At 43.0% G+C, this 16857-nt stretch overlaps 2 protein-coding genes across 2 annotated transcripts in view; both read right to left on the bottom strand.

The window, feature by feature from the left end:
• ripor2 (RHO family interacting cell polarization regulator 2) overlaps positions 1-16857 on the bottom strand; it is a 324701-nt gene that overhangs the window by 125577 nt on the left and 182267 nt on the right. The gene's annotated exons all lie outside the window — the stretch shown is intronic.
• Positions 1513-16608, bottom strand: zbtb10 (zinc finger and BTB domain containing 10). The gene is made up of 5 exons (XM_033975875.2): positions 15688-16608; positions 9560-10574; positions 7610-7675; positions 4922-5097; positions 1513-4263 (listed from the first exon to the last, which is right to left on the bottom strand). The coding sequence occupies exons 1-5, from the start codon at positions 16306-16308 to the stop codon at positions 3997-3999; spliced, it is 2145 nt and encodes a 714-aa protein (XP_033831766.1). The 5' UTR covers positions 16309-16608; the 3' UTR covers positions 1513-3996.

The raw sequence follows: 16857 nt of genomic DNA on the forward strand, positions 1-16857 counted from the left end.
TACAATTCATCCCACTTTTCAGAACAGGCTCCTTTCTGAAGAGGAGAGTACTTTTTTTTGGGTTTTTTTAATAGCTTTGACACATTTCTCTATTGAAAATTAACAAATGCACAACAGCTAACACAAATTCCTGAACAGTATTTTAGTTTTCCCTTTTACATTCAAAACTGATCAATCATCCCCCAAAAGCACATTTTGCCATCAAAACTGTGAAGGTCATGTGCTGCTCATGTCTTTGTATGCACTCTTTTATTTATTTCACAGTGCAGAATTTGGGTCTCGAAAACCATTGCTTTTTGTGTAAAACTCTATATTGTATCAGGTAAAATACATATAATTTTAAAATAAATGTACACATTACCAATTGCAAACTAGATTTTGTAGTATTTGATCAAAAATTGAAAGATGTTGAAATAGCAAATACATCAGCTCCACTTTTGTAATATGTAATGTGTTCTTATAAATCATACACTATACTATAATCACACACTATACACTAAACTATACTCTATGTGGGTGTCTCTATTCAATGTGAACTTGTCAGACTTTAGGTGCTCACAAATTGTAGTTTTGTGCTGTTATGTTTGAATTTGTCTATAGAAAATAACAGAGTTTAGGCCAGTGCTGAGAACAGGGCTGTTGTGTGTGTGTGTGTGTGTGTGTGGTTGTTTGTGTGTGTGTGTGTGTGTGTGACTGTGTGTCTGTGTGTGGTCGTGTGTGTGTGTGTGTGTGTGTGTGGGCGTGTGCGTGCGTGCGTGTGTGTGTGTGTGAATGAGAACTGTGTCAAGTGTTCTGAGAAACAGCCTGAGAACTGTATGAACTAATGACAAATGTTCCAAATAATTTGAGCACCTGTGACTGTTCAGATACATGTTTGACTCATATGAACAAACTAAAGCTTAAAAAATGTGCTAAAAACTATAAGGATCACATTCATAACTGTAAGATTGTGGAATAAAGCAGATAAAGGTGACATTTTTGGAGAGGAGGGCCAATTCAAATGCATATGTCTTTTAAGGAATAGGTGAAAAATATTCAGTAAGGGCTGTTCAGTTTTGTTCAGGTAAAATGGTACAAGGTCATATTTATACAGGATATTTCTACCTTCAAGACTCTCAAAAAGACATGTAGAAACCATCCGTTCATACACACATTCACCCTCCAGTGTACGGAGACAATGGCGGTGATGCAGGTTAAGTATTCTGGTCAAGGATATGACAACAATAAAGTATTCACCTGTGGAATTTGAGATCAAACTGCCAACCTTTGAATCACAGTACAAACACTCCAACTGAGGTACTGTTGGCCCCAGTTGCATTTAACATTATCTTTCTGTAGTAGGCTATAAACAAAAACAAGATGTCATGGAATTTGACATTCACAGATAAGGAGCGAATGAAGCGTGTGAATCACCTCGTTAATCTAATCTGTATTTCTATGATACATAATAACAGTAAGTAGTAGCTAGTTGTAGTATTGGGTTGTAGCAGTAAATGAAAAGACTGACAAAGGTTTAAAGCAATATCAAAGTTTTATTTTTAAAATGTAGTATAGAGGAACAGTAGTACAATTCAGACAGAAAAAAGGAGAATGTAGTTCCATCTTTGAAAACCTTTGATAAAAACGTAAAAAGAGTAACCTGAATCTGTGTTCGGAGGGCACTGAGGTAAGGCCCGACGTTTTGCATCACTGTTTATGTTCGAGACAATTGAAAAATACAACCTTTATCTGCGAAAAAACAGCGTAAAAAAATACAGCCGGGGAAAAACCTCTGCTTTTTCATCTGTAGTGTTTTGAGTTTTTTTTTCTTTGTCCATATAACAAATACAGCATTGAATTGTAAAATGATACATGGTATGTTTGAGTTTCATTCATTACAGTGAATCAGTAGGATGGTAAATCGTATCAAAAGAACAAACAGAACAGGATGGTGTCAGCGACAAGCACACGGCATGGACAGATACAACTTAACCTTGACATAGAGATTTGTGGAGCCAAAGCATTCCTTTAAACTCGCTAGTTAAATAATCTTCATATATATATATATATATATATATATTCTTCTCATATAGTCTCAACATATATATATATTTATAATAATATAAGCCTATAAGCCCACAGTGATTTGAAGGTAAAAGTGACACGATGAGGACAAAGACGTCTTCCACTGAGAGTAAAGGGAAGTCACACGTTTTGTAGCATTAGCACTTAGTACATCCTCCACTGCATAAGAACAGATACTGCTGTTCCACATTTAACCCGCAAACAATCCTTATTCTCTGTACAAAATATGTGCTTAACCAAAGGAAAACAGGAAAGATCTGTGGAAAATCATTAAAAACATTGTCTAAGTAAAGTGAATGATTCTGTAGCATAAAAACATTGAAAATTACAGACACAAGCAAGAAATCTCTACACTATGTAACCTGGCTTTTTCTTATACATTAGAACAATAATTGAAAAACAACAAATTTTGGTTGGACAAATAGAAATTATTAACAGTCTTGATTGCATTTTGGAGTCAATATATATAAAATGTTAAATAACAAACAAAATAATGAATAAAAAAGTTGCGCATTTGGAAGAAAGACACACAACAGTTTCATATAGTTCCTTTCAGACCCGCTTTAGGGGGAGGAAAATAAAATAAAATACAAAATTAAACTCGCAAACGTAAGTGCATGTCTATGAGGCGCCATTCACTTTACATGGAACAAAGTGTATTTCTACCTGGCAGACGTACAGCAAATCAAAATTCAACAAATTGGAACAGTTTTGGTTTTTAACATGGAGTTCTTTGAAAATGGAAAGACATCGTGCTCCCCCTTTTTACAAGCAACGTTCAAGTGATTCAAAAGATAACAATTCAGTACCAAACAAACGGATGGTGTTAGGTCCTCTATTACATGTACTGCCGGTAGACTTCAAAATGGTATGTGTCCGTGTGTGTGTGCGTTAAATAAAAGCTTACAAAACAATGGCGAGGCATACCTGATAGTCGCTGTAGCAAACAGTGTCAATAGTAGAAGCTGATTACATTACATATAAATGAGTCTCCTCATATATAGTCTATAGGTCCAGTATTCTGCGACAAGCATTACAGCACCAAACGTTTCATCATTTGGCAAAAATTCAAGCTTTAAGTGAAAGTCAAATGCTTTTGTTTAATAATAAAGTGTTACTGTGATGCCGTGATTTGTATAAAGCTAGCAATAACATTTCCTCATGTCCACTCTTTTTATACACATTTTCTTTCTTTAAGCGTATTCAGTAGTTTTTTTAAAATCACCTGCAAAATCTTGGTGTGCGGTCTGTTTGGCACAAGATCACAGCCCTCTTAAATTAATTATAAATATGGCTGGGAATCATTAGAGTCACAAAACAGATTTTTTGGTTCCAAGATTTGTGCAGGGAAAGAAAAGTAAAATAGAAAATAATATAATAACATTTAGCGCATTTAAACATAGACCTCTACAGAGCAAATCTTCCTCTCAGCAATAACGCTCTTCTGTGCCGTTCTACAAGCACAGAGCAATAGACTTTAAGAGCAAGAGCACACTGCCCTGCTACAGACAAACAACACATACAAATAAAAGCATTTGATAAGACCATAAAAACCTCTTCATAAATTAAATAATTAACATGTCTCTCTTTTAGATGATTGGCCTAACCCAACTCAAAAACTACATCAGCACCCGACCCGACTAAAAACAGGAAATAAAATACAAAATACATCACCATAATAAACCTGATTTGTTTATAATTTGTCTTTTGATTCTTTCTCTTGTGGACATTGGGCCCAGAGTTGGATACATCTCAATAATATTATCTGTACATCTCTACCCAAAGCTTTTTAAATCCATATCTTTGCCATTTTCTTGCACAATTACGTTACCTCAAGGTTTGATAGCACTTTGGAGTTGATTGTTTACAGCTAGTTTTGTGTACATATATTAAACATCAACTTATCTCACTTTGTCATTAAGCTTACTAAAACTAGTCCTCCTCCAGGGCAGCACCAGCGTTGCCCCAGTTTGATTGGTCATTGTCAGTAGGCTCCTCCCCCTCCAGGTCATCTTCTCCGTCGAAGTCTTCGTCACGGGGGAACTCCATGGCCTCCAGCCCGTCCTGTGTGGCCTGCTGCGTGTCACAGTCCACACACACGCCATATCGCCGCGAGCCGTGCTGGATGCCCACGCTCGCTGCCAGCATGAAAATCTTCTTACACACCATGCACTTGTATTTCTTGTCCTTCTTGTGCACCTGGAGGTGGAGAGAGGAGGGAGTTAGAGATGAACAACAACATTTAGAAAATGTGTTTTTAAATCCAGTTTCAAAATTATCTAGACGAGAACAACTGTTACATTTTATCAAACGGTTGGACAACCGGATGTCCATTGTCGGCCTAACTGGTTAAATTGCCACTTAAGATTTCTGATGTGTAGGATGTTAGGAAGGTTTAGGATGTGTGTGGGCTGTACACTAGCCCAGTTAAACCGTGCCCAAGTAGGAGATGGCCTAAAGCGCCGTGCATTTCTCTACAGCACGTTTTGGACTTTGGCCCGGTTGAAAGAGGTGGGCCAAAGCGCGGCACAGATGCTCATGTACGCATACACATACACGACTTTACACTCGTTAGAGAGGAACCCAGTGAATAAACTCCGCTCCAAAACACACAGCAAATCCACACTTACCTTCAGCAAAGACAGGACAGTGACAAGATTATTTTCATTATTATGTTGAGTTGATTCCATCTTTAAAGTCAGGTTATGGGAAACTTGTACAGCTTCGTTTTGTTTAATGTACATGGCACTCATCCTACTTGGGTAACTAGGAGTAAAACATGTCTCACAGGTGCACAGCCTGTACCCCCTGCTGCAGCATTGTAGCCAGAGGAGCATTCAAAGACATGGAGGCTCACCAGGGAATGTCTCTTGACGTGCTCGCGGCGGGTGAAGAGTTTGCCACAGATGTCACAGCTGAAGGAGCGCACACCTGAGTGGATGATCAGGTGCCTCTTGAGCGTGCGCCGGTGCTTAGCGATGTAGTTACAGTGGGGGCACTTGAGCTTATTGAGGGCTAGATGTGACGATTCGCCTAAAGAAAACAGAGTAGGTTAAGCATGTACACTCTATACAGCCTATTTACATGTACGAGCCAAAAAAAAAAAAAAAAAAACATGTAGCGGTAAAGTGCCAAGAAGTCAAATGAGTGGGAATAATTCACTCCATAAATATCTAGAAATATTTTAAAAGGGTTTATCACAACCTCAGAACAGTCATGTGTTATGTGTCTGGCATGTATTGTGATCAGCCACAGTCATAGAGGCTAACGTCTTCAAACAGTCAAAGGCTAATATATACTTCTTACAGAGTCTAATTGGCAACAGTGTTCTATCACGATGTATAATAATTAGAGTAAATGTCAAGCTTCAGCTTCAGCTCAGCCTGCCCATTTCCAATCAGAATTAGTAATTGATTAACAACTGTTCCATTTGAACATTTATGCCAACAAGCTGTAGAGGACAGCTGGCAGTTTTCCAACAAACAACCTATTGATTTTGAGACGAGCCGAGAGCTCGTTTGCCTGTGGAGAGGGGAACAGGGCCTGGCCTTTTGTTTAAGGAACAGGAACAACACAGGCGTTGTCAGGGTGGTTGCTATGGGGAAGAGGGCTGATGAGAAGCAGGTCACCTGTGGATTCACTAAGAGGGGAGTACACATGTGTGTTTACATGCAGACTGAATTCAGACTACGCTCACTGTCAGATTATAGTCTGACTTCTCCAGAACTGGTCAGTCCAAGGAGTTCCACCATTGATGAGGCTTTCAGATTGAGCATACACCTAAATGCTACTAATCACAGCTAGCATACATACTACCACAGTGCTCCAAGTGTGTTACAGGCAAAGTTGATCATCAGTAGAATAGCAGTATGAAATAATCAATAATTATTATTCTCAACTTTGCCCAACTATATTTAGACATATATATATATAAGTATATCGATTTCCTACTTTGCCTCATCATTTTAGAAATTCTATAGAATGGCTTGGGATTTAGGGAAAGTAGAACATAAAGAAACAAACAATAAAGTATAGCCTACCATTTCATGGAATGCAAATGAGATGCAAATACACAAGGTCTTGCCAAAAGTTTTATTTAATATTTATCCTTACTTTAGCTTTATTATATTTTTTATGCCTGAGTCAGTGTTTTGGATCAGCTTGCTCTGTTCTCCAAAAATCTCCATCATCTACACCTCATATCGGTTTTCTTGCTTTAGACTTTAGCCAACACAACAATTCACCATCCAGAGTATGATGTCATGCTCCCAGGTAGGTGCAAGAGCCAGTTTTTCTTATCGATTAGCTTCACTGTTCTTTGCCATGAAATATCCAAAAGGTAAAATCACAAATGTTGAACTTGATCATTTATATTTGACCTGACACTCAGTAACATGCTAGCCTTCTCTTTTTTTTTTTTTTTGTTAAAAGGCCGTTAGTTTGACTTCAGGGTTGGTGGGGACCATAGGCTAGGTTAGTTTGGGCAGGTAAAAAATAAAATACACATGGTTCATGGAAATCTTTGTCTTGTGTCCATTTGATTTTCATTTTCAAATGTGAAATCCAAATACTTAATGATAATAATGTATTATTATCATTATTAATATTATCATTATCATTATTATCATGGTTATTGTGATGGTTATTATGATGATGATTATTATTACTGTTGTTGTTTTAGTATTATTCACAATCCATCTCTGTCATTTGTCTAGTCATTGGGGGATATACAGTAAGCTAATAGTAGCTAAATTGACAGAAGCTTGCAGTGGGCAGTTTAAATGGCATGGCATCATGGGATCTCATTCCACATCCTCAAATATATCACATTCTTGCTGCTAGGGATAATGATGATTGTATTGTGACCTGAATAATCGCAATCATCGATGAATCCAATCAGCTAAAAAATAATGATCGTGACCATTCAATCTATACTCTCATATAAAGAGTTTTTTATCTGACTGTTTATGTCACCTCAAATTTACTTTATCCTTCAGAAAGTTTAACTTCATGAACCAGTTCACATATCATAACTATACAAATACAAAGAAAACTGCTGTTTGGTGTCAATCATGAATAATCCTTAAAACGTGGTGATTTTTCTCACAATAATCGTAATACAAATATTTGGCATTGTGACAGCCCTACTTGGTGCTATGTCACAGTCCAACTGCAGTATAGGTTACATTTAGGCTCGATAATGAGATCTACATTGCACTCTTGCATTTTATTGCACATTAAAAGGAGAAAAGATATTTTTGTAAGCCAACAATAAAACTTTCACACTTTGCCTGTCACACTTCACCTGTTGCACTTTGCATAGACTTTCTATAGAATGTTTATGTTTTAGGCTTAGTGTCCTTTAGGCAAAGCAGATAATAAAATATCCATTTCCTAGTTTGGAATCTTTAGAATGCCTAGGCATTCTATATGCCTGGATTATCAACTTTGCCTGTAAAGTATACATGTGGCAACGCCTTTGCTTAAATTAATCACTGTTTACAAACTGTGTTGCTCAGACGATCAGTAAAGTGCAGTCTCTCACCATTCTCCCAGGTTTCCCCTGGCTGTATGTCCTGGATGATGCTGTACTGTATCTGATTGGCCAGTTCTGGAAGAGAAAGATGAGAGGTTGATAATTGGGGGGTTGGACACCTCACAACGCCTTGTGTACATTAACTAACCCCTTTAGCACACACAAGTGAGACAATGGAGCTAAAAACATGAGCAAACAGCCCACCCCCACCCTCTGCCTACAGTAAAGCACCGAGGTGTACGCTATGGACGGGTTAATCTGACCAGACCAGCTCGAATTCAGCTTACACTAACATTAACACTGCTGCTGGAGCTCTGGATCTGCACCTGTGGTCTCTGCAGTGTCAGAACTCAGTGTCTGTCAGCCACTGTGTGTGTACCCGTCTGGGTCTATGTGTTTGCGTCTGCGCATCTGCGCATCTGCGCATCTGCGTGTCTGCGTCTTTGCGCCTGTGCGCCCTTCGGCGTGTGTGCCTGTATGTGCGCCAGTCTGTGTGTGTCTGTGCCCGTCTGGGTCTGTGTTCATCTGGATGTGTGTTCATCTGCATGTGTGCCATGCGTGTGTGCGTGTCTGGGTCAGTATTTGGAATAGTGAGGACTGCCTCAGTGCATTAGACTGTATTAGGGAGAGGCTTGGTGCCTTTCCTGGCTGGGGGTGTATTGTTCATGTGTGTGCGGTTTAACAGACAGTCTGTATGCAAATACAACGTACTTGCTCAGCCCGCTCTCAAAACAGACACACAGCGTCTGTTTGGAGAGAAACCAACTATTTACTGGCTACAAAAGCAGAGCTTGCTCCTCTCACAGCACAGAGTAATGTGAGAACATCCACTATCATGGTAGACATCAGTGCCCAGTTTAACTACATCCATGACCATTTTAACAATAATGTGTCAAAGTGTCTGAGAAATGGTTTCCCATTTCTGCCCAACTCTATTAAAACTACTGTTTGCGAACTCCAACTTTTCAAAAAATGCTTTCTCTGAACAAATTACAAAGCTCTATTAGCTACAAAAGTTAAAAACTGAAAATATATAAATATAGTCTTGAAACAGAACATTCATACACCCTTCAGGAAGTCTGATTAATGGGATAAAAAAACAATGTGCAAATGATCTTTAATTATCTCAAGTTGTGCAATTTTACCAATTCAGCAAACATAACTGTTATAGTTAAGTTACTGAGCATAAAACATGGAAACATCTTTGTTAACATTTGAGAGCTGTTTTCTGTCTGCAGTTACAGGATCTACTGAAGCTAAAACTATAATTTAGTGATAAACACCTGCCTCAAATCCTTTTACTATGACTTAGTGTCCACTGTCCAGTATAAACCATTTCTTTATTTGGAAATGTTAGAAACATTAACATTTTTAGATACATAAGTCCCGATATACAGAGCAGAAGTGTTAAACACACGGAGCTATATGTGTGGATGACTATGTGCACACGTTACACTGGTGCAGAGGAGCAGAGGCACTAAGAGCATTGGGCTGCTTTTAGGGAGAGGCCTGAGGGAGAACTGTCTCCCCTTTCTTCATTATCCTGCATTAGAGCGCCCTCTCACTCCCCCGCCTCCCCCGCACTCCACTTAATACAGCAGAGATATCATTATGAGGAGCTGAGCCTAATGGGCCCAGAGCAGAGAGCACAGAGCAGTGTGGACAGAGATATAAGCATGACTCATGTCAAAGAACACAGGGATGTGTTGGTTCTAAAATGAACATGAAAATACTGGTTGGTCTAAAATGTGCCTTTTCAGCAATTTTATGCCTGTTCAAGAATGAACAATATTTTGTCTTCAGTTTCTTTGCAGCTATTCCAAGTAAAATGATGCAGCACAGCTGTGTTAGGTGATTGTGTTTTACAGAGCTCAATATGAAAAACCATACATCAAGATTAGATGTGCAGACTCCTCCTGACACATCGGTAGTATAGTATTGAACTCAAGCCATTCTCACCTGCGTTTTCGGAGAGGGAGGACAGGTCCTCTCGGGGGTAGGAGGCCGATGGCTGGACAAACATGCCTTCATCAAAGCCCTCTTCAGGCTCGGGGGGAAAGTTGTACACAAATCGTCGTGTGGTGGTCTGCTTTTTCCTGCGCCCACTGCCTGCCACTCCATCGGCTGCTTCTCTCTTCACTGCAGCAGGAGCCGCTGCAGCGCCCCCTGTGGGCGGCTCGTTCCAGACGAAAACCTGCATCTGGCTGCCAGCTGCCCGACCGTCATTAGCTTCTGCAGAGTTGGGTGAGCTTTGGTTGGCCCAGCTCCCAGATGCTCCGGGGGTCACCAGGGCACAGCCCTCCCCCACACTCACCTCCACATCACTGGGCTCCTCCTTCACCCGGCTGCCCAAGTCCTCTGCCACCTCTTTGCCCTGGCTGTTGCTCGCCTTGATTGACAGCTTGGACAGGATGCTTGTGGCCCAGAAGTTGCTTGGCTTGCGGTCCAGCCCCCTTTGTCCCTCTTTGGCTACCGTCTGCCGCTTGTTATAGTCCACCACAACAGAGTCGGGGGCCTCCTGCTTAATGCTGATGTTCAGGGCGTCTTTGATGAACGCTCGGCACGACTGGACCACCTCTGTCATCTGGAGGTAACTGGCCACTGACATGACCTCGATGACGTTTTGGCTTGTGAGCAGCAGGTTTCCAGAGTAGAGGAAGTCGAGGATGACAGAGAAGCCCTGCACTGCAGCCACGTCCAGGTGAGTGACTGTGGTGTGGTCCTGGGCCTCGCTCTTGGTCAGACAGTAGAGGGTCTTGAAGTAGCGGCTTCCAGCCACCAAGATATTCTTGTGAGCTCTGAACATCTGGCCTGACACCACGATGCTAACGTCACACAAGATGCCACTCTTTCGCTGCTTGTCCAGCTCCTGCAGCAGCTGGTAACAGTAGGAGTTCTCATTGGGCTTGGCTCGGTAGTCTTCCTCAGAACAGTTAGTGGAGGGGCTGGTGTTTTCTGAGGTGCGCACTGTCTCCTGTCAAAAAGAAAGAAGAAAACATTTAGGACAAACCAAGTCTGACACACACACAGGGTGCACCTGTCACGGGTCCAAACTGGTCTGACAGCTTCTGTGACGATGGGGGATGTGGGAGCACAAAAGACTCATTACCTTTCTGTGTAGTATTACACTGCTCTATGAGAGGAGGTTAAACAGCATGTCAAGTACAGATCCAGAGCCTGATCTGATAATCACGTACTTTGATGCAATTAATATGTCAATAGTTCTTCTGGTAATGTTGTGACCTCTACCACTTACCAAACACTTACAGTGCATTTTAAAAGCAGCACCTCCTTGTGCTGACCACAGGATGGAGGGCAGGAGTGGGCCTGGTACATAGCAGGAGAAAGCCATGGGTACATTTGTTTACTAAATATATCAGATTTAATCATAGCAGATTGTGAGGAGCATGTATATTGTACATGCCAAAAGCATGTGCCTCAGTGTGTGGAGTCAGCCTCAGAGCTTATGCTCCCGCGCAGCAGTAGCATACATCTCTGGCTCATTTTAGAATTGCACAGCAGATGTCCTAATCCAGAATAATTCACATTGCTCGAGCCCTGCATTTTTGCCCCCACTCTCCATCTCGGCTGCGCACAACCCGGCCCACACGTACACAGCTGGGGTTTCAGGCCCACTAATTCAGATTAAATCCATTTCTCTGAGGTCCCCTCCAGCCCCCACCCCCACTGCACACTGCAGCTCTGTGCAGCCCGCACAGAGGATAGTAGGGGGGCTTATCGGCCTCTGCCACAGCTGGACCAGAGCGAGGGCCAGGGATGAGATGGAATATAGAGACACAGAATCAAGATGAGATAAGAGGGGGATATGAGCAGGGCGGCCTTCGGCCTCAGAGACTTATATTCAGTCCTGCAGCACACTGTGTGCTCCACACGGGGCAAAGAAGAACCTTTCTGTCATGGACCAGTGTCTCACACCAAATGTGTTTGACAAATGATCAAGTCTCTGATGGAGCATGTGGCTGTGACACAGCAGAGCTCCATCTAACATTCACTATGGCGCCAGTCTATGTGTTCACTAACTTATCTATGCTTATTGTGACTCCCTAACTGTACTTTATCGGACCAGTAGACTTGCCTTGCCCAGAACATTTTTCCCGATATGAGCGCAACCCATAATAAACTCATTCTGATGGCCCTTTATTGCCACAGAGGCAAAATGTGTACATATATGTCAAATTAAAAAAAATACAAGTGCTGGTCAAGTCAATTCTGAAAGCTTAGACTTGACTCTTAAGAGAGCCGGTATGTGACAAAAACTACAACTGAACAGATACAATATAGCCGCAATGTGAAGGTTAAAAAGTACTGATAAGATGAGTACAAAGAAGCCAGTGAGAGGCGAGGGAGACCTTGAGCGAGAAGAAGAGTGGTGGAGGAGGATGTGGAGCAGGGGGAGAGCGAGAGGCAGCGGGTCACCCCATTTTAGCCTGACAATGGTGCGTGTTCTCCCCCAGGCTCATTGTCCACTCACTGTAGGTCTTTGTGAAAGGCCTGTGCACTCACCACTCGCTCCTATTACACAGTCACAGAAAGAGTGCTGCCGTGGCTGAGCTGAGCATGGAGAGATACAAATGAGACCATGATATACACTTCAAAGCCTCTGGAGGAGGTGGTCAGGTGGAGAGGGCACTACAATACATCACCCTGGACACAACGGGAGGAATGGGCTTTAAAGATGGACTGTCAGGGTTTGAGTGTTGCTTTCATTGCTTTGGATCGTATCAATTAAACTGAAGCTTTGAACTGAAAACAACAAAGTCATATATATTTTAGTAAGGGCCACACTGTGTCAATGTACCCATTTTTGGCAGTCGAGCAGAAAACAAAGCAGAAACACAGTAACAATCGATATTACAATTTAGGAAAGAAAAAAAAAATCTTGTTCAGTTACACTATCCCTTGTATGTATGTGAAATTATGCCTTCACTGTAGCAGCTTTGACTGTGTTTCATTAAAGCAAAGAAAAGAGCTGTAGACTGGAGAGGTGTGTCTCCTCTGGGCGCTCTGTGGACGGCCTGGTACTGAAGCAGCCTCATCCTTTCTCCAGATGTGCCACGTGTGAGTGCAGCTGGAACCTGCACAGCAGATGCTGTCTGCACCAAACCTGCTCATACTGAGCCTCCAGAGGCAGCACCAACAGACATTATGGGGACAATATTAACCTCAAGTCGAGCCTCAGCAAGTTTCTCAAAGATTTTCCACCCTTTGAAAAATACATGTACTACTTTTATTTGGAATTAGTATCCAAAAGCTGTTAAAATATTGAACCCGACATCACTGTTTAAAATTATGTGTAACTGAGACATATTTTTAAATGACTGGCATCTTAGGGTGGCGAGTGGCGCAGCCGCTCCTCAGGTCATGTGACACGGCTCTGTCCTGGTCCACATAATGACACAGTGGAGACACTTGTTGTTTACCTTGTATGCACACATGTTGCCTAGCTCCCTGCACCCCCCTCTCCACATTTAAGCAGTCCCATGACCAGCCCTGCCTCCAGGCCATCTCCACTGCAAGCCCATCTACTGTATCCCACCCTCACCCAACCGGTCTGTCCCCATGGCTGGAACAATACCACAGTGTGCCTTTGGCCTAAGGTGTGGGAGGACTGAGCTGAGACTGTCCCAGCCTCTCAACAATGCTGCGACAGAGGAGACACAAGGGGGGCCCAAAACCGGTTGACAATTCTCCCTCTGGAGCACCCCGCCCTGTTCCACTGACCTGTGCCCCCCAATAAACGCGCCGTATATCTCACAGGCAGCAAACATTACAGGGCGGGTCCTCTTTCCTTTCGGGGGGACTGGCCCTTAATGTGTTTGTACTATGTAACTAAAAAGATGGGAAGATTGTGGGTATCTCCAACCTTTGTGTTATCTGAAACCTCAGTCAAACAAGCTTATTTCTACAAAAACACAAAACAAAGAATAGAGAAACTGAAAGCAAAGCAGCGACAGAAATGACTGCATAAATATGTAATTACAATACAGTGTATGCATTAAGGATGAACAAAGATGTCATCTGTGGACGCGATTGGAGAAGAAAGCCTGTATAATGTAACTGTACAATGATTTCACTTGTATTATTAACATGGGGGTCACGTCAGAACTGATAGATTGTGTTAACCTCCGTTCATCGTATTCATTTCAGCAGCAGCAGTTTGGAAAGAGAGTCAGAATAGGACAACGTCTCAAGAATTTAGGACAACGGCCCCCTTCTCCGAGCAGAGACCCACATTCACCACAGCTGCCCTGGTGTGCTAAAGCTAATCGAGTTAGCTTTAACGAATGCAGCACAGGCCTGACTAATGCTAGGAATGGGTGAACAGAACAAGACATTGCCTCGTAACACTGTAATTGCCCCCTATAGTATACATTTTCTACATTCGTGAAGTTGCACCCCACTTGTTCAATACATGTCATCAACAAGTTATGGGGCACATATTACATGCAACAATAATATAATAATGAAATTTGTAGTAATAGTTTTGGGGCTTCATTTCTCGTTAGGTGCACAACACCCTGGCCCTGGTAACCTCTCAGCTCAGTGTCTGGGGTCCTTGTTGCTAGGGAAAAGTCACACCAAGCCCCTAATCCACTCCCACTGCTCTCCTTACCAATTAGAGATGTGTTCAAGTTGGTGCATCACTAAGTCATGCTGATTAGTGATCGCGTGTACCAAGAAAGGGACTAAATGTAGTATCCCAATCCCCTTCACTCTGAAATCACAGTCGAATAGCAGCCACTCCTAATGGCAAAGACAGCTTTATTCCATTGACACGATCTGAGTTCGAACCATTTCAACAACATTTTGACTGAAGTATGACTTGCCCTTTGATACTAATAATTCAGATAAATACAAACGCTATTACATGATAGCCACACTGGTACATATGTTGCAATACAAGTGATCAACTAAGGGACTGTATTAAAGACTATAATAGCTCCATTATAGGGTAGGTCCTCAAGAATGAATTAGGAGATAATCGCATGATAGTGAATTAGGTGAAACAGTGGTGAGCATAGATTGTGTCTAGCAAACGATGGGGTTCTAATCATGAGATATGAACCGAAGGAAAAACAATAGGCCCCATTAATACAGAAATACCCAGGGTCCCAAGTCAGGTGATGCCGTGACATCCTATTACTGACATCTATTTCCCTGATTCAAGCCTATTGAAGAATGCTGCATCTGGGCTTGGCAAGCTGTCAGGCTCCAGGCAACGTAATTTACTCCCCTCCTCTTGTCCAGCCTTGCAAGTGACACCATGTATGGATTTTGGGGGGTCATCTAGCACAATGCCTCTAATTTAGCTGCCCCAAAGGGAGGAGGGGGGAACGCGGCAGAGGTCAGACCGGACTGCGAGCCTACAGAGCAGTGTCACAGGCAAACAGGCGGGGGGTTGGGAGAGGGGTGCGGTTCCCCAAAGGCTGTTAGGGTCAAGCCCTTGCCATTGTATGACCTCTTGCAAGCTTACAACCTCTGCACAACTGCTGATCAGATCAAAAAATACTGTACAGTCAGAAAGACAGGAAAGAAAGGAAAACCAGATTACTCATCGTTATATAGACTGTAACAGAACAAGAGATACTAAATTTAAAAAGTACAGATGACTCCATAGAAGGCAGGTGTCAAACATACAGTGACTGCATTGTGTGGTTAATCTGGACATGTTTAGCCTATAGGTGCAGCAGTCAAAACACACAGAAAAGAAAAACTGCCACTCTAACAGAAAAGCCTCAGGGTGTGTGTTTTATTCACTCACTCTGTTACACATTAGCCTTTCCCTCGCTCTACCTGTACCTTCATACTCAGCGGTGCTACAAGCGGCTAGTCGGCTAAGCTAGTGGTTAGCTTAAGTTAGCAGGGTTGAGAAAGCTAATTAGCCCAGAGAAGGGATTGTCGGGCTTAGGTAGTCTATTTTCGCATATGTTGGGGTTTCAGTGGAACACACAGACCAAAATACACGCGACACGAATCAACTATTTGATTATTACACACTACTCGATTGTACTAACGATGTAATATGAGTTTAGCTAAAGGAGCCAGTGTAATAACGTTAAATGTACCTGTTTGGTGGGGTCATTTCTGCCGTGCTCCGAGGACAGGTGATGCCTGAGCAGCAGGGCCCTCTTGTAGTTGCGGCTGCCTTTGACAAGCTCGTCGCTGTTTTTTGTGCCAATGTTGTGGCACCAGGAACACGACATAAGTCCCGTTTCTTGGCAGAATTTTAGCCAGGGAAATTCTTGTAGCCATGAAGCGTGAAACAGTGCGTGTCTCTGGAGCAGTGTCTGCGGTCTCATCTCGACCCCAGATTTCCTGGACTCGCCGCCGTTTCCCGTCTCTGAGCTGTCGGCGCTGCTGGGACCGTTCCCCGCTGTCCAGCTAGCCCCCTCTCCGGACCCGTCCTCCGCTTCACGATGACTGTCTTCTTGTATCCCCGCTGCCCAGCTGCCTCCTTCCGGGTCCTCTTCTTCCTCCTCTGCTTCGGGCTCCGTGCTGTCTCCCTCAACTCTCTTCGGTCCTTTCGTTCCCGGATCCCCGTCCTCTTCTTGATCCGGCCTGGTCCCGTTCAGATGTCGGTCTTGACAGGCCGGGGCCTCCCAGCTGTTCCCGATACTGGACCCCGCGAACGCGGCCATTCCACCTCCTCGGAAAGCCAGCGACCTGCGGTTTCTTTCACCAGACATTTTCACCTAAAATAAATGTCAAACTGCACTTTCCAAACACTACGCTCCTTCAAAACAAATGATTTCACTGCAAACTATGTATTTTCCGAAGGAGATGGCCAGTCGTCGTGTCGTTTCTCCGCTGTGGCCCTCCCGGGGAGAGTATGTAGGTTATGCGGAAATAAATAAAGGTTTTAAAGGCATAATGAATTTGAGGGTTCTCGCTGCGTCCGCGCAGGCCCCGCAGAGGTCGAATGGCAGCGACTTTCCTCCCCACAATGCACCTCGACCAGGGACAGGGGGGCTGGGGCGGAGGGAGGGGGCGGCTTTTAAAGGAAGATGGGGGTGCTGTTCATCTGGGTTTGTGTGTTCAAAAGCTGCACCCATTTCCCGTATGCCCTTCATCTGTAGCCGTTTCCTTGTATTATGGTCATTACACACACTGCTCCCCATGTACCACGGGGCTGGAATAAATGGGGGCTTCCGTGACAGCAAGCTGAAAGCAAGAGCTCAAGAGCGCCAAGTTACTGTTTTAAGAGTTTGTATCATAATACTTATTAAGACTTATAA

This window comes from Periophthalmus magnuspinnatus, chromosome 11 (genome assembly GCF_009829125.3).
Source record: "Periophthalmus magnuspinnatus isolate fPerMag1 chromosome 11, fPerMag1.2.pri, whole genome shotgun sequence".
NCBI classification, from domain to species: domain Eukaryota; kingdom Metazoa; phylum Chordata; class Actinopteri; order Gobiiformes; family Gobiidae; genus Periophthalmus; species Periophthalmus magnuspinnatus.